The sequence below is a fragment of the Heteronotia binoei genome, chromosome 21, assembly GCF_032191835.1.
Source record: "Heteronotia binoei isolate CCM8104 ecotype False Entrance Well chromosome 21, APGP_CSIRO_Hbin_v1, whole genome shotgun sequence".
Classification (NCBI taxonomy): domain Eukaryota; kingdom Metazoa; phylum Chordata; class Lepidosauria; order Squamata; family Gekkonidae; genus Heteronotia; species Heteronotia binoei.
In genome coordinates this window covers 94,024,603-94,046,804 of record NC_083243.1, presented here as the reverse complement: position 1 = coordinate 94,046,804, position 22,202 = coordinate 94,024,603, and the positions used below count along the sequence as shown (strand labels likewise).

At 46.7% G+C, this 22,202-nt stretch overlaps 1 protein-coding gene across 3 annotated transcripts in view; it reads left to right on the top strand.

Annotated features, from left to right (window-relative positions):
- Positions 1 to 17,171, top strand: part of SLC39A13 (solute carrier family 39 member 13) — a 32,680-nt gene extending 15,509 nt beyond the window's left edge. For 2 of the 3 annotated variants that reach the window (XM_060262665.1, XM_060262664.1), the window contains 7 exons: positions 5,157 to 5,278; positions 6,047 to 6,199; positions 7,132 to 7,221; positions 7,586 to 7,636; positions 8,268 to 8,400; positions 8,513 to 8,612; positions 16,856 to 17,090. In XM_060262665.1, the coding sequence (XP_060118648.1) occupies positions 5,157 to 5,278; positions 6,047 to 6,199; positions 7,132 to 7,221; positions 7,586 to 7,636; positions 8,268 to 8,400; positions 8,513 to 8,612; positions 16,856 to 16,931 (725 nt within the window). In that variant the 3' untranslated portion in view covers positions 16,932 to 17,090. Of the gene's footprint in view, positions 1 to 5,156; positions 5,279 to 6,046; positions 6,200 to 7,131; positions 7,222 to 7,585; positions 7,637 to 8,267; positions 8,401 to 8,512; positions 8,613 to 16,855 lie in introns of all 3 variants that reach the window. The other variant, XM_060262666.1, reaches the window with a different exon arrangement.
- Positions 17,172 to 22,202: the final 5,031 nt, after the last annotated feature.

The window sequence follows — 22,202 nt, the reverse complement described above, 5'->3', positions numbered from 1 at the left end:
GGCAGGACACCTTGGCTACCGGCACACTCCAGTACCAGCCCAGGTATTTCAGGGGGATGAACACCACGGGGCAGCATTCCGTGTGCCCGTGGATGCAGGCAATGGAGGCAGTGCACTGGACGGGCAATGGGGTTGGCAGCAGATGGGGCCTGTACCATCGAAACTGAACTTCCATTGTCCACCATCGGCTGAACCTGACACCCCCCCGAGTCTCACAGGGATGGTCCAGGATGGGGGTCGGACCCCCACCTCCGAGGTCTGCAGGGCTTCCTCCCACCTAGCGTCGCATTCCATCAGGAGCCGTTCCCTTTGTAGGTGCCCCCACTGGCCCCAGGTAACGCATAGCCCGATGTCTCCCAACTGGCGTCGTTCTTCTGGGGGTGGCCGTCCTTCACCTCCACCCTCTCGATTGCCGGGCCGGGTTCGCCTGCCATGGTCTGAGCAAGTGGTGACCAGGCATGCCCTCCCCTCTCCGGGGTTCCCGCGGCCTGCCTGGGAGGTAGCCCCGGGGTTGCCCGGCCGGGGGGCTGACTGGTGCCTTTCAGGGTCTTACTGCCGTCGGGTCGGCTCGGGTCGGAGTGTCTCTATGATCAGCAGCTTGAAAGTTCTCCCAGAGCTCCTGTGCCTCACTGAAGCATGTGGGCTTCCAGCAGGCCACCCGATTGTGGGTGTGGAGCGGCAGCACCTGAAGGAGTTGTTCAATCACTATCAACTCCACTATGCACTGCCTGTCTTCGGTGGTGGGGCGGAGCCAGTGGGTTGCAGCATCCTTGAGCATGACTATCGCTGAGCAGAGGCGGGCCACTGCTGGTGGCTGTCAGGAGTGGAGTTTCTGGTGGTGAGACTCTGGGGTGATTTCTAGGCAATCCAAAGCAGCTTTCTTAAGTTTATCATAGTCTGTGGCCTCGGCCTTTTCAAGGGCCTTCGTGGCGGCCTGGGCTTCACCCGTTATGTAGGGGTCCAAGATGAAGGCCCATTGTTCCTTAGGCCACTGGGCGGCCTCAGCCACTCTCTCAAATGCCTCTAAATATGCTTCTATATCATCATCGGCCCCCAGTTTCGTAAGGGGAGGCCATGGGCTCCGTCCAGCCTTGAAAGGCGTTGCCACTGGCGGGTCTGGGCGAGCCAGCAGCTCCTGCTGGAGGTTGTGAATGAGTGTCGCCTGGGTCTCCTGTTGCTGCTGGGAGACATCCCAGAGAAGTTGGGCCATCCACTGCCCAAATTGGGCCACGTCCAGGGGTACGGGGTTGGTATCTATGGCAGTTGCCTGTCCCACCTTCACTACGCGGTCCTCACTGTTTTCTGATGAGGAGCCACTGGAACTGGAACCGACGTGCAGGCTTCTAGTGCGGGTGTGTTGCCACCCCAGAGGGGCTGGTATGTGGGGGCGGGGCAGTGCCTGCATTCTCCACCACGTTGTCGGGGCCGTCCGGGGGTCTCCGACATGGCTGTTGCCCCCAAGGGACTCGATCCTTCAGTGCCCCTGAGCGGCTAAACCAGAGGTCTCAGAATTGAGAGGGGGCTGGGTTACTTCACCCACTACCTCTGTTCCCCGGCTGTGCTCGGGATCCAGTCTCTCCCGCTCTCTTTGCTAGGCAGCCCCCTCTCAGCATCAGCCCACTTTCTCTCCAACTTCTTCATGGGCTTTTATCCTCCCTGGGACTCCCTCCTCCTTCCCTGGACCCCGAGGAGTGGCGTCCTGGGGCGTGCCTGCCCTGAGTGCTGCTGGGGCATCCGAGCCCCAGCAGCTTGGATTGGAGGCCTTCACGGCTTCCTGGTGTGTTGCTTTCTGGCCTCCTGCTCTTCATTTGGGAGGCGGGGACCATGCAACACCTCGAGGGGCTTGGGCTGGGCTTGGCCAACGTCAGGACGGGTGGGCTTCGTTGCCGGCAGACCGCAGCTCCCCGACGTGCAGGTGGGTCGGGGCTCCGTCATTGCGGCGTTCACCGTCCTCCGGGGTGCCCGTGGGGGCGGCATCGGGGGGTGAGTGGGGTCATCAGTTGTGGGGGTGGACCCCTGGGTGAATCCCGACCTGGGTGGGGCGGGACACATACATATTGTGCAGCTCCTGGATGTTGAGGAGGAATTAATGTAGACATACTCTGAAGTAAGTGTACTTAGGATTGGTACCTCAGTCAGACTCTGAGCACTGACCCATAGGTAGGCAACTATTTCTGCCATGGGGAATGACAGGGAAATAGGCAGGCTTGCAAGCTCTTCTCCACCACCACAGAGGTCACCTGGAGATATAAAGTGGGGGGAAAGAGCTCAGGAACTGAGGGGGCCACTGGAAGCAGGGATGGAATGAAAGATGGAATTAAAGCAGGATTCCTGCTTAGTTTCATAGCTGTTGTAGGAACTGTTTTTACTAACCTTGGTGTTGAGGCAAAGAGAGATGCGTAATGATGGCCACCCCTGATGTAAACCATCCTGAGCTCCTTGAAGGAAGGGAAAGATCCTTTCTGCAAATGAAAAGAATTTCTGCAAATGAAAAGAATTTCTCTCACAGGAGTGGACTTTGCTCCTTCTCATCCTAGTGCAGCCTCAAATGTCCCCTGAAGTGCTTTTTCTGGGGGGGGGGGGGCAAAGGACCTCCAAGAACATCATAAAAGGGTAGTCAGAGGTCTGTAGCTTGCTGGGGAGAATTAGTGACAGCTGACTTTAAAAACTTTGGCTCATCTGGTGTGGTCATAAGCTGGAAGATGGTAAGGCATACCTGGCCTGTCCATTGCATTTTTGAAGGGAGGCACCATCAAGAACAACCAGGCTAGGCATCTTCAGCCACTTGGCCATGAGATGGCTTGACCTTCTGATAGAGATTAAGTGAACACAGCCATTGTTGCCTCTTCGCATTCTGGCAGCCTTGAATGGTCGCTTCAGTGAATTAGCTGCTGAACAAAGAAGGGGAGAGTTTCTGTCCTTGCAGAGAAAATTCTCAGGATGGTCCTTAGCCAGGTGTGGCTTTTTGCTACAGTGAGAGCTGCTGGAAAGTGTTCTGTGTCCTGAGAATGTCCTCCAGGCTGATTCTTTGGGAATGTACCTCCATTGGTCTTAGAAACATTTTATCTAGCCTTTGACTGGTTCGCTTCAGATGTGCCTGTCACTCCCACTTGCCTGCAGTTGGTCTGGGTGGTGAGTGGGAAGCTGTCAGCAGGCCTCATGAGAGAGAACATTTGTGTCCTTAGGCTAAGAACTTGCTGCCAGGGTGTGACTGAATGAGCTTTCCACCATCCAGTTGTCATGCCTGTGCATGCAGTTTAGGCAGCCTCAGCCTCCCAGTTTGCAACCATATATGCACTGTGCTGTTTGCAAACCTGCATGCATTTTGGTACCCAAGAAATCCCAATTTTGTGCTCATTAGTTCAATGGATTCTCCCCCCCCCCCCAAATACAAACACACATTTTTTAAAATTATCATGACAAGCAGTGATCAAGACCAGCAAGAAGGAAAGAGGCTCTTAAACTCCTTGCAGTGGAGTTCAGCTCAAAATCATCCTGCCCACCAGCTGCTTCTTTGCTCATTGGGGAAATAGATACAAGAACTAGGTTGGCAGAGGCCAGTTTATTTCCTACGTTTACAGTCAGGTTTATAGGCCATTTGTGTGAGGAAGTCTAGGAAGAGAAGGATGAGGAGTGGGGTCAGTAAGCTTTGGGAGAAGGCAAGCTGCATACACTGAGAAGTTCCCTCCCTGTGAGCAGAGGCCATTCTCTTCTTTTACAGCCTTGATCACAGATTGCTGTCTTATTCCCAAGTCTTTAATTGCATCAACCAAAACATTATTTAAAAACTGAGATTTTCAGCAGATCAAATATCATGCCAGATGCTAGATTTCAGGCTTATGTGTTGGAATCTATTTACTACTTATGATCTCCAGTTATCAGTCTCAGAGACAAGGTTTCACTTGTATAAAAGGCAGCTTGTTTAGCATTTGCTTTTGCCATTGTTCAACTCCTACCAGATTCAGGCCACTTGATGAAGTGTGTGTGGCATCTGTAAACTAATCTTATGTCACACTGGCAACATAATCCTTTGCTTAGTTACTCTGGTCTAACACAAGAGTAACCCTGATTTGATCAGCGTCTAAGGCAAAGGACTACAGCTTCGCATGGTGTCTTTTTTCTTTTTTGCAAGATTTTTTGAGAGCCACTTGATTTATTTCATGCTTACAAAGCAGGAGTGTGTGTTCAGAATTTCTTAACAGTTAAGGCTCATCCCTGAGCCGCCCTGAGCCTGCCGTGGTGGGGGAGGGCGGGATATAAATGAAATAAATAAATAAATCCTTATCTGTTAGAAGTTTTCCTTATACAGTTGCTTAAGAACATAAGAAGTGCATTGCTAAGTCAGGCCAAGTTCTACTTACAGCAGCATTCCTGGTAAAGATCTGACAGGGCAGTGGTGGATGGCAGTTTATCTTCTACCTACCCTTGTTGAAGGTTCACTAGGCATCTTTGTCCTTGAGTTAAGCTTGAGCACACTCTGATAATCTTCCTAGGAAGTATGGTGGAGGGAAGGTACTTCTGGTTGCAGGGATCTCATGATTGTGACGGTAGTCCTCAGTCTGTTGCACTAACCTATGTGGATTATTTTATTTATTTAATTCCAATTTTTAGCCCATCCTTCCCGTAGAACAGGCTCAGGGAAGGTTACATCATAAAAACAATCAACAATAAAAAAATTAAAATATATAAAATCTAAAATTACAGAGTAACAATAGGTACTCAAATGGTAAGTGTTTAGAATGGAGATCTTCCCCTGTTCTTCCTCCACCCAAGTGCATAGTATGCAGCTGATGGGTATGTCATGTTAGGATGCTGATCATCCATCAAAGTACAATGACAGTGGGGGCAGGGAAGAGCCTTAGACATTCTCATGTAGCTGTTTCTCAGTGATGCATGCTGAGGAAATGGACTTCAAACCAGCAGTGGACTCGACTGAGCTTATTAACACCTTGGGTATATGGCAGGCCAAGGATTTTATTGCTTATCAGAATCCATTGTACTTTACTTTTGCCCTAAGGCTACGAATTGATGTGTGCAAGGTCTACTTGTTTTTGGAATATGGTATAGTGGCTCTCATAAATAAGACAGAAGTTCCCTTCTCTCTTGTTCTCTCTCTCTCTCTTTTCTCCCCCTCCTCATACCCCCTTCCCTTTCAGGGGGAGGACAGAGTTTTCAGCAGCAGAAGCTTCTGGGGCTCTGGGTCATTATTGGTTTGCTGACCTTCCTGAGTTTGCAGAAAATGTTCCCAGACCATGAAAAGCAAGAGTGCTCCAGCTTGGTGAGTGGATCGTAAAAAGGTCGTAAAAAGGGTATGGTTGCTGCCATTGCTTTTGCAAAATAGCTCCAGCCATTGGATTTTGCAGAAGCTGTATGAAACCTTATTTCCTGTCCTTCCCAGCTGGTGGGTGAATATGAATTCGAATATATGAAGCTGCCTTATACTGAATCAGACCCTCAGTCCATCAAAGTCAGTATTGTCTACTCAGACTGGCAGCGGCTCTCCAGTGTCTCAAGCTGAGGTTTTTCACATCTGTTTGCCTGGACCCTTTATAGTTGGAGATGCCAGGGATTGAACCTTCTGCTTACCAAACAGATGCCCCTCCCCTTCTGCTTAGGGAATCTTGTGGCTCTACTTAGGGAATCTTGAGGCCTGAGATATGGTCAGTGTTTAGCTTTAGAGACTGCAGCTGTCAGCCAGGAAGGGAAGGGCTCCATGAGCCTCTGTATGGATCCCCTTCCACAAATGTTGATCTGCAAGCTGTGCATGCAGGTGGGCATAGGTTGCTCTCAGCAAGGAATCCTGCACTGAGTCTGTCTTCCCCTCCCTTCCCTCATGCATCTGGAATAAATAACATACACACTCTAAACTGGGGGAAATTGAGGCTCATGTAAAGTTTTCTGGTAATCTCTTTCCATCACAGAAATTATTACATATGAAGTATGTGTAATTCCTTTTATGGCAGAGCAATATGAAGGGAATTCTCAAAGTGTCTGAGCCACTGTTTGATGGACATGGGAAAAAATCAGCTGCTTCTCTGTAACTTAGGTCAGTGATTCCAAGGCACCTGCCCAAAGGGTTCCAAATGGAAGTAGCTTCTCCATTCAGGATGGGGCCAATGCAGTCCACAGAACAAAGATGGGCATGGCTCAGTGTAATGGTTCTTCTCACCCCTCTTCGCTATCAGCCAAGAAGATCAAGGTAAATCTTATGTGCTTTTGAGGTGGCAGATGTCAGGTCTGTAGTCCAACTTGATGGATGTTTTTAGAGCAAGAGCTGGAAATTCAGGAAAGCCAAAACCTCTTTGAAGATATGGGAGTGGATGGTGGGTAGGCACCATTAATGTACAAATCTGCCTTGTACTCAATTGGACTGTAGTTTAGTCTTACTCAGAACTGTCCACTCTAAATAGTAGCAGTTCTCCAGAGTCAAAGCTGATGTCTGAGATCCTTTAAGTGGAGCTTGAATTGGAGACCTTGTGCATGCAAATCTCATGCCTTTCCTCTGTGTTTGGCCCCAAACCCCACCTTCTAGGCCTTTCTCCCAGCTTTTGTCCTCTCTCACACCTTGATCTTTTATGTTAGACAGCTTGTGTGTTGGTTCTGGTCATTTTAAAGAAGAGATTCCAGTCATACTTTACTAATCTTATGCCAGCACAAACATATTATCCACTTACCAAATAATGTTTTCACATGCTTCAAAATACAGCTATCATTTTACAAATGAACCTACAAAGCTAGCTGTCTTATACTCAGACCAGTAGTCTATCAAGATCAGTATTAATAGAAATTGCATGTTAAGCAGATGCTCTACTATAGTGAACTATGGGAAAGTTGAGGCAGGGTCTCTCCCACGTGTATTAAGGAGCAAGCCTGGACACTGTATATTTCTACTGGGAAAACAATGAACATTGGCATGTATCATCTTTAAGGTGAAGTCTGTGTCTGAAGAAGAGTAAACAGCGTCTACTGACTCCTTAGCATTTTGTATCCATGTTTTTATGGACTGTAATTTGATTTAAAAGTTGTATGTTTGTAATGATAAATGTCGTTGATGATGAGATCTCCTGTGAATTTCCAATTGCATTTGGTTCGTTAGAGCTTTTTATTATCTTTATTTCCCTGCTGCTATAGATCAGTGGATACCTCAATCTTTTGGCCAACACAATCGATAACTTCACTCATGGGCTTGCAGTGGCAGCAGGCTTCCTAGTCAGCAGAAAGGTAAGTTGAGGGGTTTGACTTGAACATTGCCTGACATTTGAATACCAGGGAAATGGGCAGTTCTCCTCTGTTGCTAAGACTTTTAAATAGGTATTTGTGATGTAGAAGGTCTACATGATGTGTAGGGAACAGTTGCAGCTATTTCATATCCTCCTTTATAATCTCATGCTGAAAGTCCTTGAAAGACCTGCTGCTAATTTGCATTCAAAGCTTTGAGCGCTGGAACTGTGGTGTTCCCTGTGCATGGGAGCACAGTATCCCCTTGACTCAGATGCAGTCACTATGAAGTCTTGGGAGTATGAGGTGCAGTCTGGGAGTCCTGGGAGCTACTATCTTATCCCATGTTTTTTGTCACTGCCTCTAGGTCGGGCTCCTGACCACCATGGCAATTCTTCTGCATGAAATACCCCATGAGGTGAGTGAGGACTGTAATGTGCTTGTTGAGAAGTAGATCAAACTGCTTTGTCTAAAGGAAGGCAAGAGTTTGTATAGTGCCTTCTGTGTCTAGTACAGGAGCTTTGGACAGGAAATGCAAATAAAAGACAGGTCCTTTCCCAGAGTCTTCTATTCTCAGTTTTTATAAGGGGGCAAGAGTGGGAAAGCAAAAGTAAACTAACATTGTGAACAAATCCTCGTGGTGGTGGTGGTGAAGGGTTAATATCCCTTCTCACCTGCCATTTGACTTGGAAGAGCTATTCCCTCCTATGATGCTGGAATATATGACTTGCTCATTTTTCTTGAGCAGACCTATCCATACATTTAACTGTGAAGCTAGGAATGTTAACCTTGGTTACTTATTCAGGAAGGGGAAGTGGAAATGGCAGTATCGGCAGAGAACACGAGCAGCTGGTTTAGTGTGTCCCCCGTCCCCAGAGTACAAGCAGGGCCTGGTGACTATCACTTCTCCTGTTATCTGGTCCTGGTAACTGGTATTCAGAGGTTCTGTTTAACCATTATGGGGGGATTAGAAGTCCCACAATTTGTAAACAGTTCAGCTTAATTGTGGTCCTGCCAACCTCCCATAGTCTGTTCTGTTGTTTCTCTAGGTGGGAGACTTTGCTATCCTCCTTCGTGCTGGGTTTGATCGCTGGAGTGCAGCCAAGTTGCAACTTTCTACAGCCCTAGGAGGAGTTCTAGGTGCTTGCTTTGCAATTTGTGCTCAGTCACCTAAAGGGACAGGTAAGGCCAAGGTGGTTGCTGAGAAGCCAGATCTCCATTCTTTTCCTGGTTAGCCTGATAGCTGTCTTCTGCCACCTCATGTTCACAGATGCAATTTACACTCTTCCTCCAGGGGAAACCATCGCATGGATTCTTCCATTTACCTCTGGGGGATTCTTGTATATCGCCTTGGTGAATGTTGTTCCTGATCTCCTGGAGGAGAAGAATCCCTGGTAAGTGTTCTGTCAATAACAGCCTTGCTCAGGTCTTGCAGACTGAGGTCTGTGGCTTTCTTGATTGAGTCAATCCATTTTATCCAAGAATCATAGACTTGGAAGGGACCTCCAGGGTCATCTAGTCCAACCCCTTGCATAATGCAGGAAACTCAGAAACACCGCTCCCTAAATTCACAGGATCTTCATTGCTGTCAGATGGCCATCTAGCCTCTGTTTAAAAACCTCCAAGGAAGGAGAGCCCACCACCTCCCGAGGAAGCCTCTTCCACTGAGGAATCGCTCTAACGGTCAGGAAATTCTTCCTAATGTTGAGCTGGAAATTCTTTTGATTTAATTTCAACCCATTGGTTCTGGGCTTACCTTCTGCGGCCACAGAAAACGATTCCACACCATCCTCTACATGACAGCCCTTCAAGTACTTGAAGATGGTGATCATATCACCTCTCAGCTGCCTCCTCTCCAGGCTAAACATCCCCAGCTCCTTCAACCTTTCCTCATAGGACTTGGTCTCCAGACCCCTCACCATCTTCATCGCCCTCCTCTGGACCCATTCCAGCTTGTCTATATCCTTCTTAAAATGTGGTGCCCAAAACTGAACCCAATACTCTACGTGAGGTCTTGCCAAAGCAGAGTAAAGCAATACCATCACATCACATGATCTGGACACTATACTTCTGTTGATACAGCCCAAAATTGCATTTGCCTTTTTAGCCTTCGGATCACACTGTTGACTCATGTTCAGCGTATGATCCACTAAGACCCCTAGATCCTTTTTGCACATACTACTGCTAAGACAAGTCTCTCCCATCCTATAACCATGCATTGGATTTTTCCTACCTAAATGCAGAACTTTACATTTCTCTTTGTTAAAATCCATTTTATTGATTTTAGCCCATTTTTCCAGCCTGTCAAGGTCATCCTGTATCCTGTTTCTGTCTTTTACTGTTTTTGCAACTCCTCCCAATTTAGTATCATCGGCAAATTTAATAAGCATTCCCTCTATTCCTTCATCCAAATCGTTTATAAAGACGTTGAACAAAACAGGTCCCAGGACAGATCCTTGAGGCACTCAGCTTGTCACTCCTCTCCAAGAGGATGAAGAACCATCACAAGCACTCTTTGGGTGTGATCTGTCAACCAGTTACAGATCCACCTAACGGTAACAGGATCCAAACCACATTTTACCAACTTGTCAACAAGGATAGTATGTGGAACCTTATTATTCCTGGCATTATTGTCTTTTCCAGTGACTCTTGTCTTCTCATAATGTGACCAAAGTATGATAACTTCAGTCATCATTTTAGCTTCTATGGAGAGTTCAGGCTTGATTTGATCTTGAACCCACTTGTGTGTCTTTTTGTTTGTCCACAGCATCTGCAAAAATCTCTTTCATCACCAATTTCAAATGAATCCATTTCTTTCTGTCTGCTTTCTTCATTGTCCAGTGTTTACGCCTTTATATAGTACTGGGAAATACTACTGTATGTATTATCTTGAGCACCAGCAAAACACCCTTACACTTCAGAATCCTTTCTAGCTCCTTCATGGCTGCCCTTCCCAATCTCAGTTTCCTTCTGATTTCTTGGCTGCAGTCTCCCTTTTGGTTGATGATTGAGCCAAGGAATAGAAAGTCTTGGACAATTTCAATTTCTTTATCATCAGCCTTAAAGATGTGTAATTCCTCAGTAGTCATTACTTTTCTCCCCGATCGTCAGCCATAATCCTGCTTCCCCTGTGTATGTAAACCAGTCAGTTGAATATAACCATTCTAATATAGCCACCAGAGAATAGGCTTTAGATGTCCGGTCAGGGGATTCCAGTGCTCCTGGGGAGGGGAAGATATGACGGTGGGAATGGACGGAGATACGAGGGAAGGAGGCGGAGACAAAACAGTGCTCGGCCCCCTTCCAGTCTACTTCCCATCCCAACGGTGACAAGTAGTGGGACCAAGAGAAATTGCCCGCGTCCGACACTGGTGTTATGCAACGCCAGGTCTATAAATAATAAAATCGAGACCACTAGGGACTTCCTGCTTCGGCAGGATGCTGACCTGGCTTGCGTGACCGAGACCTGGGTTCAAGAGGGGGAGACGACGGCACTCTCCCAGATGATTCCCCCAGGTTACTCGGTCTTTCACCAGTCGCGGATTGGCGGGCGGGGGGGCGGGGGTAGCGGTACTCATACGGGAGGCTTACTCCTTCCGGGCCCTCCTGGCCCCAAAGATCGACGGTATTGAGTGTGTCGGCCTTGCGTGGGACGTCGGGGAGAGGTTGGCGATCTGGCTGGTGTACCGTCTGCCTAACGCACCGGCCAGCGCCTTACCATCCCTGATGGAGGCGGTGTCTGGCTGGGCGTTGGAGTACCCAGGGCTCTTGGTCCTGGGCGACTTCAATGTCCACGCTGATGACGCAGCTTCCACTCAGGCGATGGACCTAGTGTCTTCCATGGCGACATTGGGACTCTCCCAATTTGTTACGACCCCCACGCATCAGGCTGGGCACACACTTGATCTGATCTTTGCGGCTGGGATTCAAGTGAACGAAATAGCAACGGAAGCGATACCATGGTCGGATCACTTGGCCCTCAAGGCTCGTATGGAGACGCTACCACAACCCTGTAAGGGCGGAGAGCCTATTTTGGCTTGCCCATGGAGCTTGATGGACCCGGAACGGTTCCAAACGGCTCTCCGGGATCCTTGGCCCCCTTGCAATTCCCTTGATGCCCTGATTGATGCTTGGCAAGATCGGCTATCCGGGGCAATCAGCGAGATCGCACTCCGATGTCCTCTGCGTCCTCGTTCAAAGCTGGCTCCTTGGTATACCTTGGAGCTACGCCGGTTGAAACAAGGACTCTGACGACTAGAGAGGCAGTAGCGGTGCACTCGTGGCGAAGCGGCGAGAACATCCTACAGAACGTTTATGAGGTCGTATGAGATGGCAGTCAAGGCCGCGAAGAAGAAGTACTTCGCGGCCAAGATTGCGTCTGCAAATTTGCGCCCGGCACAATTGTTTAAAATAATTGGACATTTAACTACACTGCCCCAGGGCAGACCAAACGTTAGAGAATTAGAAATAGGCTGTGAGGCTTTTGCGAAATTTTTTGCAGACAAAATCACGTCGCTCCGCCAGGATCTGCCCATCACCTTGGACACAGTACATGAGCCCAAGGCCCCATGCCTGTCTTCCGATTTAACTCTGGATCATTTCGACCCGCTCAGCCTGGAGGAAGTTGACGGAATCCTCTCCTCTGCATGCCCTACAACTTGTGATTTGGACCCATGCCCCTCCTGGCTAATTAAATCCTGCCTGAGGGAGCTTGAATGTCCTTTACGGGACATCATAAATAGATCCCTCTCGGAGGGGCGCTTTCCATCATCTCTAAAAGAAACTTTGGTCCGTCCCCTCTTGAAAAAAAGTACAGCAGACCCGGCCGAATTGGCTAACTACCGGCCGGTCTCCAATTTACCATTTTTAGGTAAAATAATAGAGAGGGCAGTGGCGTCACAGTTGCAGAGCTTTCTGGATGACGCTTCCATCCTAGACCCTTGCCAGTCCGGCTTTCGCCCGGGTTATGGGATGGAGACAGTACTGGTCGCCCTGGTGGACGATCTCCAACGGCACCTGGATCGGGGCGGTGTGGTGGTGCTGATGTTGTTGGACCTGTTGGCCGCGTTCGACACGGTCGACCATCGGCTACTGACCCGCCGCCTCGCCGATGTAGGGGTGAGGGGGTCTGCCCTACAATGGCTCTCCTCCTTCCTCGAGGATCGTGGACAAAGGGTGGCATTTGGGGGCGAGCGGTCCCAGAGGCGCACACTGGATTGTGGAGTGCCTCAGGGGGCAGTTCTCTCACCAATGCTATTTAATATCTATATGCGCCCCCTTGCCCAGATTGCCAGGAGACATGGACTTGGGTGCCATCAATATGCAGATGACACCCAACTCTATCTGCTGATGGACGGCTGGCCTGACTGCGTCCCAGAGAATTTAGACTGGGCCTTGCAGGATATGGCAACTTGGTTGAGGAGGAGCGGGCTGAAATTGAATCCAGCGAAGACAGAAGTCCTTTGTCTGGGTCGGGGCGCTCGGGAAGGGGAAATACCTCTCCCGGTCTTCGACGGGGCGCCACTGAAAGCGGCGCACCGGGTTAGGAGCCTGGGAGTTTTACTGGAGCCTTCATTATCAATGGAGGCCCAGATTGCAGCAACTGCCAAGTCAGCCTTTTTCCATCTAAGGCGCGCAAAGCAGTTGGCTCCCTTCCTAGAGCGCCGAGATCTGGCAACGGTGCTTCACGCAACGGTCACCTCGAGACTGGATTACTGTAATGCCCTCTACATGGGGCTGCCTCTGTACCGAACCCGGAAACTGCAGCTGGTGCAGAATGCAGCAGCTAGACTGTTGTTGGGGCTTCCTAAATGGGAGCACATACAGCCTGGACTGCGCGAACTGCACTGGCTGCCAGTTATATACTGGGTCCGTTACAAAGTGCTGGTCATTACCTTTAAAGCCCTATATGGTCGAGGACCTGTCTACCTTAGGGACCGTCTCTCCCCATATGAACCCCAGAGAGCACTGAGGTCAGCCGGGAAAAACTTGTTGACTACCCCCAGACCGAGAGAGGTGAAGCTGCAAAGCACCTGTAACCGGGCCTTCTCCTCTATAGCTCCGAGCCTATGGAACCAACTTCCAGAGGAAATGCGGGCCCTGCGGGATCTAGAACAATTCCGCAGGGCCTGCAAGACCTTCCTCTTCTGACTGGCTTTCGCTGATGAAAAAGGAAACTGCTAATGAAAACCGCCATCATAAAAAAAAACGTAAAACCAACATAGCATTAGCACTTTTATCAATCTAATTTAACTTAATTTTAAACTTAACCAGATTTTTAACTGAAATGTTTATAATGTTTAAATGTAATTTTATTCATCTTTGTATAATTGAAACTTGAATGATGCTGTTAGCCGCCCTGAGCCTGCTCCGGCGGGGAGGGCGGGATACAAATAAAATTTTGTTGTTGTTGTTGTTGGCACTTTCTGCTTTAACCTTCATCCGTAGTTATTTCAAGTCTTCGCTATTTTCTACCATTAAGAGGGTGTCATCTACATATCTCAGATTGTTACTGTTCCTTCCACCAGTTTTCTTTCCACCTTCATCTAAGTCTAATCTAGCTTTCCTTATGATTTGTTCTGCAGATTAAATGAAGAAATAGGGAGATAAAATACTTGTCTGACACCATTACAATTGGAAACCATTTTATTTCTCCATGTTCTGTCCTAACAGTAGCTTCTTGTCCAGAGTGCAAGTTACACATCAAAACAATCAGATGTTATGGCACATCCATTTTTTGTAATACCACCCACATATTTTTATGATCTACACAGAAGCTTTGCTGTAATCTATTAAACACAAGCTAATTTCCTTCTGAAATTCTCTCATATGCTCCGATAACCAATGTAAATTTGAAGTATGATTTCTGGTGTTTATTCCTTTTATGAGTCCAGCTTGAACATGTGGCATTTCTGGTTCCATATATAGTACCAATCTTCGTTGTAAGATTTACAGCATCATTTGCTTGCATGAGAAATTAATGCAATGGTTCAATAGTTGCCACAGTCTTTGATGTCTCCTTTTTTGGAATTGGAATGTAGATTGTTTCCTCACTGTGGGCCATTGTTTTCCATATTTGTTGGCATATTGTTAAGATTTTGATGGACTCAATTTCTGTAGCTTGACATTCGCTTTATTAATATTTCAACTACTCCTGGTGATTTGTTTCTCCCAATTGCTGTCAGTGCAGCTTTCGCTTCACTTTCTAAAACTGCAGGCTGTTTTTCAAAGGATTCTTCTTGGAAGGGATCTGTCATCCTTTCATCTCATCTGTATAGTTCTTTAGTGTATTGTTCCCATCTTTTCTTTATTTCACAGCCTGACACATATATGACATAAGTTTTCATGGGCCAGAGCCTGCTCACCAGGTAAGAACTGACTTGGAAAATCTCAGGGTAGAGAGATTTTGGGTCAGTCAAAGAGCTGCTTTCTCAAGAGCAGTTCTCAAAAGAGCTCTCTCAGTCCCACCTACCTCACGGGATGTCTGCCATAGGGAGGGGAGGGGAAAGGAGATTTTAAGCCACTCTGAGACGCCAAGTGAAGGGCAGGGTATAAATCCAATCTCCTCCTCCTCTTCCTTCAAAAATTGCGTTCATTTGAAAAACCAATGGAGAAATGAAATAATTAAGACTTGATGCTATGTGAATTGTTTCTTCTTTGCTGTTGTAACCCTGCATATTGTATTGTTTTCTTCTTCTTATGTTCGGTGATTACCTTTGTGCTTTCAACTGACATGTATTTAAAGATGTTTGAAACATTTAGGACCCAGATAGTTCTTTAAGAAACTATATTTAGTGATACACAGATGGCACAGCTCAAGTGGAAGGGGCTGGCTGTGCCAGAAAGCAATCCAGCCATGGACTCTCGGTTCAAGTCTTTGCACATGTTAACACCTAGCCTGGGTTCTAGGGAACTGTCCTGGGATGTCAGTTGACACAAAACTGCTTTATACCCAAGACCAAGTGTTGTCTACTCTGGCTGATAGCAGCTCTGCAGGGCCTCAGGTGAGAGTGGCATTTCCTAGCACTTGCTACCTGTGATCTTTCCACTGAAGATGGCAGGAACTGAACTTGAGACCTGCTGCATGCTCCATTATGATGCAGGCACAAGGGCGGTGGTATAGGAGAGGAGGAAAGAGGCTATTTTATCATCTTGGGAGAAAGGGAACAATGGGATCAAGAACAGGTGGAGCACAGTAAATTTGTGCTTTGTCTTTATCTGTATGTATGTATGAGCAGCACACATTTACTGATCTCTGCCTCCTTAACCTGAGATTAAACGAAGGACAACACTTGTATAACAAATACACAACCTTGTGCCTGTTAATTCTGGATTAAGTAAACAGTGGTAACTACAAAATTGATTAAACTCAAGTCTCAAGAGATCAAATCTGGTTCCTGCAGTTCAAACTCTCTCTAACTTCCTGGAATGTTCAACAGCTCTTCATTTGAAACTGACTGTAAGAAGCAGTGATGAGCTGGCATCAGGAATTTTTCAGGTATCCTTACTGGAATCATCCTTGTCTGTGCAGTAATTCCTTCCATATATAGGATCTGTTTCCAGTTATTGCTTCCTTTCCTCTTATCCCTTAGAAGCTCTTTGATTTACAGATCATGAACAACAGAAAACAGTTATTGCTTTAATCCCTGTTTGCGTAATAGAAGGAAATCCATATATCTGAAAGTAGCCTCCTTCTTGGCTACTTTCCACAGAAAGCTATCTTCATGAAGAGGAAGATCGTTGGCACTTTTGGGGGCTCTTCTTGGAAATGTCATTTGATGTAAAACATGGCCATTAGTTGTTCTGGCCACTTGGACTATATTTCATCAGTGCTGAGAACTCCACTAACTTTATTCTGAGGTGAAATTAAACACATTGGTGCCATCCTTGAAGACACTAACACTGTCCTCAGTCTGCCTTAGCATCCTTCTATGTGGACTCTGTATTTGAGCTCTCCAGATAGGATTGTGCACCCAGCACCTACTTGTCAGACGTTAGATCAGTGTCCTTTAAGAGCAGGGCCTCATCTGCAATGGAATCTTTCTTTTGGAATGTTCTCCCTGATAAATGCTGACTCCCTTGATGACTTTAAAAAACAAGCCAAAACTTTGTTGTTGTCTGGGCTTTTGGAACATAGATTACACTCAGAAATCTCAGCAAACATACTTGAAATAAATGCAGCTTGTGTCTGTGGTTGCATGCTCCTCTCTCTCCTCCTTCCCTTTGAATATGGAGCATGATTAAAAACATCCTGGGTTTGGAAAACTTCAGTCAAACCCCAGTTTGCTGTCATGTCCAAGCATGGGTATATGGCCCAATTGAAGTTTGTTTCCTCCTCACTATTTAGGATTCAACCAGGATGAAAGCCTTGCAGTTCACTTGGGAAGGGAGGAGTGTAGCAAACTACATTTCTGCTTGTCACAAACACAGTTTTAGTTGTGATGTCTGCATAAAAGAGCATTGTCAGTTTTTCAATTGACTTGATTGTTTTGTGTGTTTGGTGTTTTATAGTATTTAAGTGTTTTTATTGTTTTTATGGTGTTAACTTTCCAGTGGTGAGGTGGGGTCTGAATAGACGATGATGGAGACTGTGCCTAATCTTCAGCCTGAACTCTCTCTCTTTCTCCCTGTTGCTTAGGAACTCGGTGCAGCAAGTTCTCCTCCTGTGCACAGGCATCACCGTCATGGTGCTTCTCTCTCTCTCTGCAGATTGACTGCTACACTGGCTGCCTTCTGCTGCTCCCTTGAGATGCCTTCATTCTGAGCAGTTACAAAGCAATAAGGGACACTCATGGATTTTGTTTCTTTTCATTGTATACCTGTAGCTCCACTTGCTGCAATATGTGGCAAATGAGGAAAGGTATATTAGAAAATCCTGGACTCTTGGTTTTTTAAGTGTCACAAACTGAATTTCAGTTTTTTTTAGGAAACAGAGGAGTTTCTATTTTTTTAAACACTCAATAATTTAAAGAAAAGGCTGCAGTGACAAGAGGAACTGCTGTTGGGGAAGGGGGTGGGGGACAGATTGTGCTGCAACTTGGACTAGATGTGAAGTGGAATTGTGTGGACAAAACGTGGGAGCTGACAGAAAGGCAAGACCTAGGACCTCTGGATGAAGGAAGGCTTACCTTCCAGCCTAGGCTTGAAGATATAGGAAAGAATGTTCCAAATGCCAGTTCGTTCCATACTGTGGACCTCATGGAAGCATACTTACTTTGCAGAACTTATGGGCGATGGCCCTCCACTGCCTGATTCCCCAGATGGTAACTGACCATCCTGTTGGACTGAGGTCAGCCCTTCTTGGGTGTCTTTGATGCCAGCTTTATGTTGTAAGCAGCAGCTACTCATAGTGGATCTCTTCAGTATCACTACCAAAGATCTTGTGCAAAACTGACAGCTTAAATTGGGAAGAGTTTCTTTTTTAGGGCCAGAAGGTTGCTTGGATGTGGGTCCAGCTGCTGTGTCACATTTATCATTGCTTTAGCTCACTTGGGAGCTACTTGAACCCAGGTCCTGTGTTCTCGTATTGCCATGTGGTGGGCATGAGAAAACATTATCATACGTAGTGAGGATATAGCCGCACATGCAAAGCCATTGGAAGGAGAAAGGCAAGCTCAGGGACTTGCTAGGACACTTGAATAAGAGATGAAAAGGATTCCAACACAGATCTACTTAGAAGGGAAGAAGGAGCTATGAATTCCTGATGATCATCTGTGCTGTGCGTTATTCCATGCTTTAAAAAGATTATTCTAGGCATGATAGCCCAAATGCTATGCGAGCAAGAGGGATTTCTGCAACCTGTTCAAGCAAATGTGCATATGGTTGCCTGTTTGTTTAGTATCTTAAGCTGATTCTGCGAAGAGGGGCATAGTGCAGTCCAGAGGCACTGAAGCCTCAGCGTGACACAAGGAATGCTGCTGAAGGGTGGATGCTCGGTCTCACACTTAGGTGATTTTCCCAGACACTTTCAACTTTAAGAACTAGAGATTCTCTTGCAGGGGTGGATTGACCATTTAATCCACAGGGAAATTTCCCAATGGCCCCTGTCATAGGGGGCAACTGATGGCCAGGAGCAACAAGACCCAAGCTACTTGGCTCAGATCTCTCATTAGCAACTCACCAATTGTCTTCTCCTGCACTGCTCCCAGCTTGTTTCAGATGGGTAGCTGTGTTGGTCTGAAGCAGCAGAACAAAGTTTGAGTCCAGCGACACCTGTAAGACCAACAGTGTTCAATTCTGGGGATTAGCTTTCGTGTGCATGCACACTTCTTTAGATACAGAAGAAGTATGCATGCACACAAAAACTTATACCTTGAATGAAACCTCGTTGGTCTTAAATGTGCCGCTGGACTCAAACTTTGTACTGTTTCCAGCTTGGGGGATGGCAAAGTTGGTGACATAATGACCACTGTCAACCCCACTGAGCTTAGTGGCCCTGCAGTGCTGGCTTGTAGCAGAGGAAGGGCTACTCAGTTTGACTTGCCTGGGACAACCATTTTCACTTCGTGGTCCACTCTTCTACATCTGAGTTCTGCACCCTTATTCTGAACCTGCATGGAGCAGTCCCAGTCCCACTATCCACAGAGCCCTGGTCTCAGTTTGGCTTCTGAGGTGGTCTGCTTGGAACTCAATTGGCAGTTCTTAATGTATCTGGTTAGAAACAAGTCCCAAACCTGATTGACTTTGGAAATGGCTAGCCTCTTCTGTGTCTTATCCATGCTTCCCAGCTGGTGTGCTCAGTTCTTAGCCTTTCTTGGTCTGCTCCAGTTTCGCAGGCAGCCTCCATCCTTTGGGTGGAAAGAAAGCCGTATTACAGGCATGCAGTGCAGTAGCGACATCACAGCAGTGACATCTTTCACTGGCAAATGGTTAGAGAACTGCTCTTCTGCTTCTGCCCCACTTTCCCTTAACACTTCTTGAGAACATCAGTGCAAGGTTTTGCTGCTGTTCTCTACTGTTCTCTGCTGGATGTTGCTTTTGGCATTGTTTGTGGGGTGCTTGTGCTGTAGGTGTGCCATCCAGGAGATGTGGAGGAACAATGCTTCAGGCAGTGCTGATAAATTTGGCTTGTGCTTGAGCTCAGCAGTGTTGCTCTTGGGTAAGCAAGCCACAATGACACTAAACCAACATCTCCTAATTTGGCACACAAGTTCTTGCATAAATCAAACATCCTTTTGTGTGTGTAGAAAGGGTTGTTTATTAAATGCTGCAATAAGAATAGAGCAGGGGTGGCCAATGGTAGCTCTCCAGATGTTTTTTGCCTACAACTCTCATCAGCCCCAGCCATTGGCCATGCTGGCTGGGGCTGATGGGAGTTGTAGGCAAAAAACATTTGGAGAGCTACCGTTAGCCACCCCTGGAATAGAGCATCAGAGCATCTTCACTAAATCAATGTAGGATTTTTGGGATGACTCAGCCTGCAGTTCTGAATGGGATAATTGTTTTGAAAAATTAAGCCCTTTTACATTCTGATTGGCAAAAGAGAAGCTGGAATAAGTTGTTTGCTTTAAGACTAGTGTACAACAGTAACAAATACTGACATGCTCCTTAGTTTGTGGATTTTCCAGTGTTCATTTTTGTTCTGGGTTTCCTGAGTATTTAAGCGAGGCTTTTGGAAGAAGAGTGGCTCTCATCTTTGGATTTCAGGATACTTAATAATTTCCCATGGGAGGTGTAAGCTTCTCCCAGACCCTCCTGACCCAGGCCTACTGTTCAATTGATTTATGGCTGTGTTGGGAGAGGGACCAATGAGCACCTCTCTTTTTAAAGAGTTTTCCCCCCTTCCTGCTGGTGCCCTTTGCTCAGAAACCTTAAGAACATACCATGCTCATTCTCCACCACTTAATGGATGAAAGTTTACTCTACCAGCCAAGCTATGTTTGCTTAGCTATAACATTTAAAGAAGGGCACAGCCACAAAACAGAAGCAGGTAGAGCATTATTCACTTTCCCTTGGAGAACATCAGTTCTATGATCTCTGACAAAGTTTCTCAATTAACAAATTGTAACTGCCTGCCTTCTCCCAGAGTCACAGGATTTTAGTTACAGAAGTTTCAGTTTGGTGAGGTGCTGAGAACTTTGTTAAAGATCGTAGAACTGCCATTCCCCAAGGGAAAGCGGTCAGTGCTCCAGCTGCTTCTAAGTCTGTTTTGTAGCTGTGCCCTTATTTAAATTTGGGGAGGCTTAAACCTTTTGTGTGTTGTCTTGGGAAAGCGCCCAGTTGCTGAGTTTGAGATCTCCTGTTTTCAGGACATTTCAGTCTTTGAATGAAATGAGCTTAGACTGCAGTGAGGTCCCAGGTGTTTTGCTCAGACTGTAACTTCAACTCATTTTGTTTGGGGAGTCCAAAGGGGTGTGCCTGATGTTGCTGCCTCTCACTGCAGTACCTGAGATGCTTCTTTCCCCACTGCTGAAGTGCATCTGCAGCACAAATGATTAATGGACTGTAGACTAGCCAGTCTTCATTAGTACAGTTGCTTTGCTTTGTACTATTAGCAGGGCACATCACTATGTGCCACCCACCACCTCTGTTTAAACAAATCTGAAGAATGCTTTTTACATCTCCTCTTACTGCTTGCCTCATTAGAATGGAAATGGATGGTGGTGGCCAGGAGTGCTGCCTCTGGGCTGTATAGCTTTTTAGCTAACGGATCCCTCTCACTCAGAGAAGAGCTTCCATCATATTTCCAGGAGGCAGCTGTGAAGACAGCTAATCTGCTTCATGCGCTTTAACCACAAGTGTCATTTCAGTCTTTGTGGAGAAGCTTTTGTCTGATGGCTGTTCTGAAGGGCATTCTGCTTCAAGAAAGCCCCATTCCAAAAAAGACACTCTTCCTACTTCCAGCCATCCTGAGACATCACACTTTCTAGGGGTGTTTTATTCCACAAAACCTCTAATTGACTGGGATGAGGTGCTAGTAAAGCCCTGCTCTCGAGCAAGTGGAAGTCCTGTGCAGGATATAGTGTGTAGTGCTTTCCAAATGTATCTGGTTAGCACTGGTAAGAGGCCTCTGCGTGTCCAGGATGGCTGCCCAGAAGCTCAAGTGTGTATGTGTTTTGCATCAGTGTTGGGTTTGGTGTAGGCTGCAAAAGCTCCAGCAGGAATGTTCTGCTCACTGTTCAGGAATGTAAAGTGGGTGACATTGATTTGTTAATCTCTCAGCAGTTGCTGCTGGCTGGCAAGCCAGACTTGGGCTGAGTGTACAGATAGGGGGAAGGTACACCTAAAGGGATGCAGTGCATGGTCTGGGGAGGAGATGCTTCTTCACCCCACTGCTGCATTTGAGCACTAGGATGGGGTGTGTGTGTGGAGTACAGTTAACATTTAACATTTCCACAGTGTTTGTCACTTCAGGCAATGCAGAGGGAATCCTGTTTTCTAGCTTTATTTTTTCACCATCTCTCTCTGTGCTTCTTCCTTCATTTGTATTGATCTGTTTTGCATGGAGGCAATAGAGATGAAAGTTTAAAAAAAGAAATCTGAGTACGGACTCTTATTTACTGTGAACCAGAATGTGACTACTACTCTAGGACCAATCACGGGAAGAACCTGTTCTGCTTCTGACTCAATGGGACCAAATTGTCACTTACCTGCTGCAAGGCAAGACTGTCCATCTATTAGTATGTTTCTTTCTCTCCTGCAAGGGGTGGCTAGAGCAAAGGGCAAATCTATTGTCTAAAAAAGACTTAAACAGAACAGGCATCCTGCTGGGTCAGTATTAGAGCTAATTAGGTATTTTTGAGAAACAAAACTGGGCTGCTCCTTGCTGGGAGTTTGCAACTGGTAGCTGGGACAACAGATTTGCTGTATAGGACAGGAGGCTCTATTTTGCTGACTTGACCAATAGTTAGTTCTACGAACTTCCCTGAATTTATCAGATATCCCCTTTGAAATCAAAAAAGCTGTAACTGATGTGCAGATAAGTTAAGTTGCATGCTATAGGGAAATGTGAAAGGACTGTAGAGCCGCTCTGATATTGTGGAAAA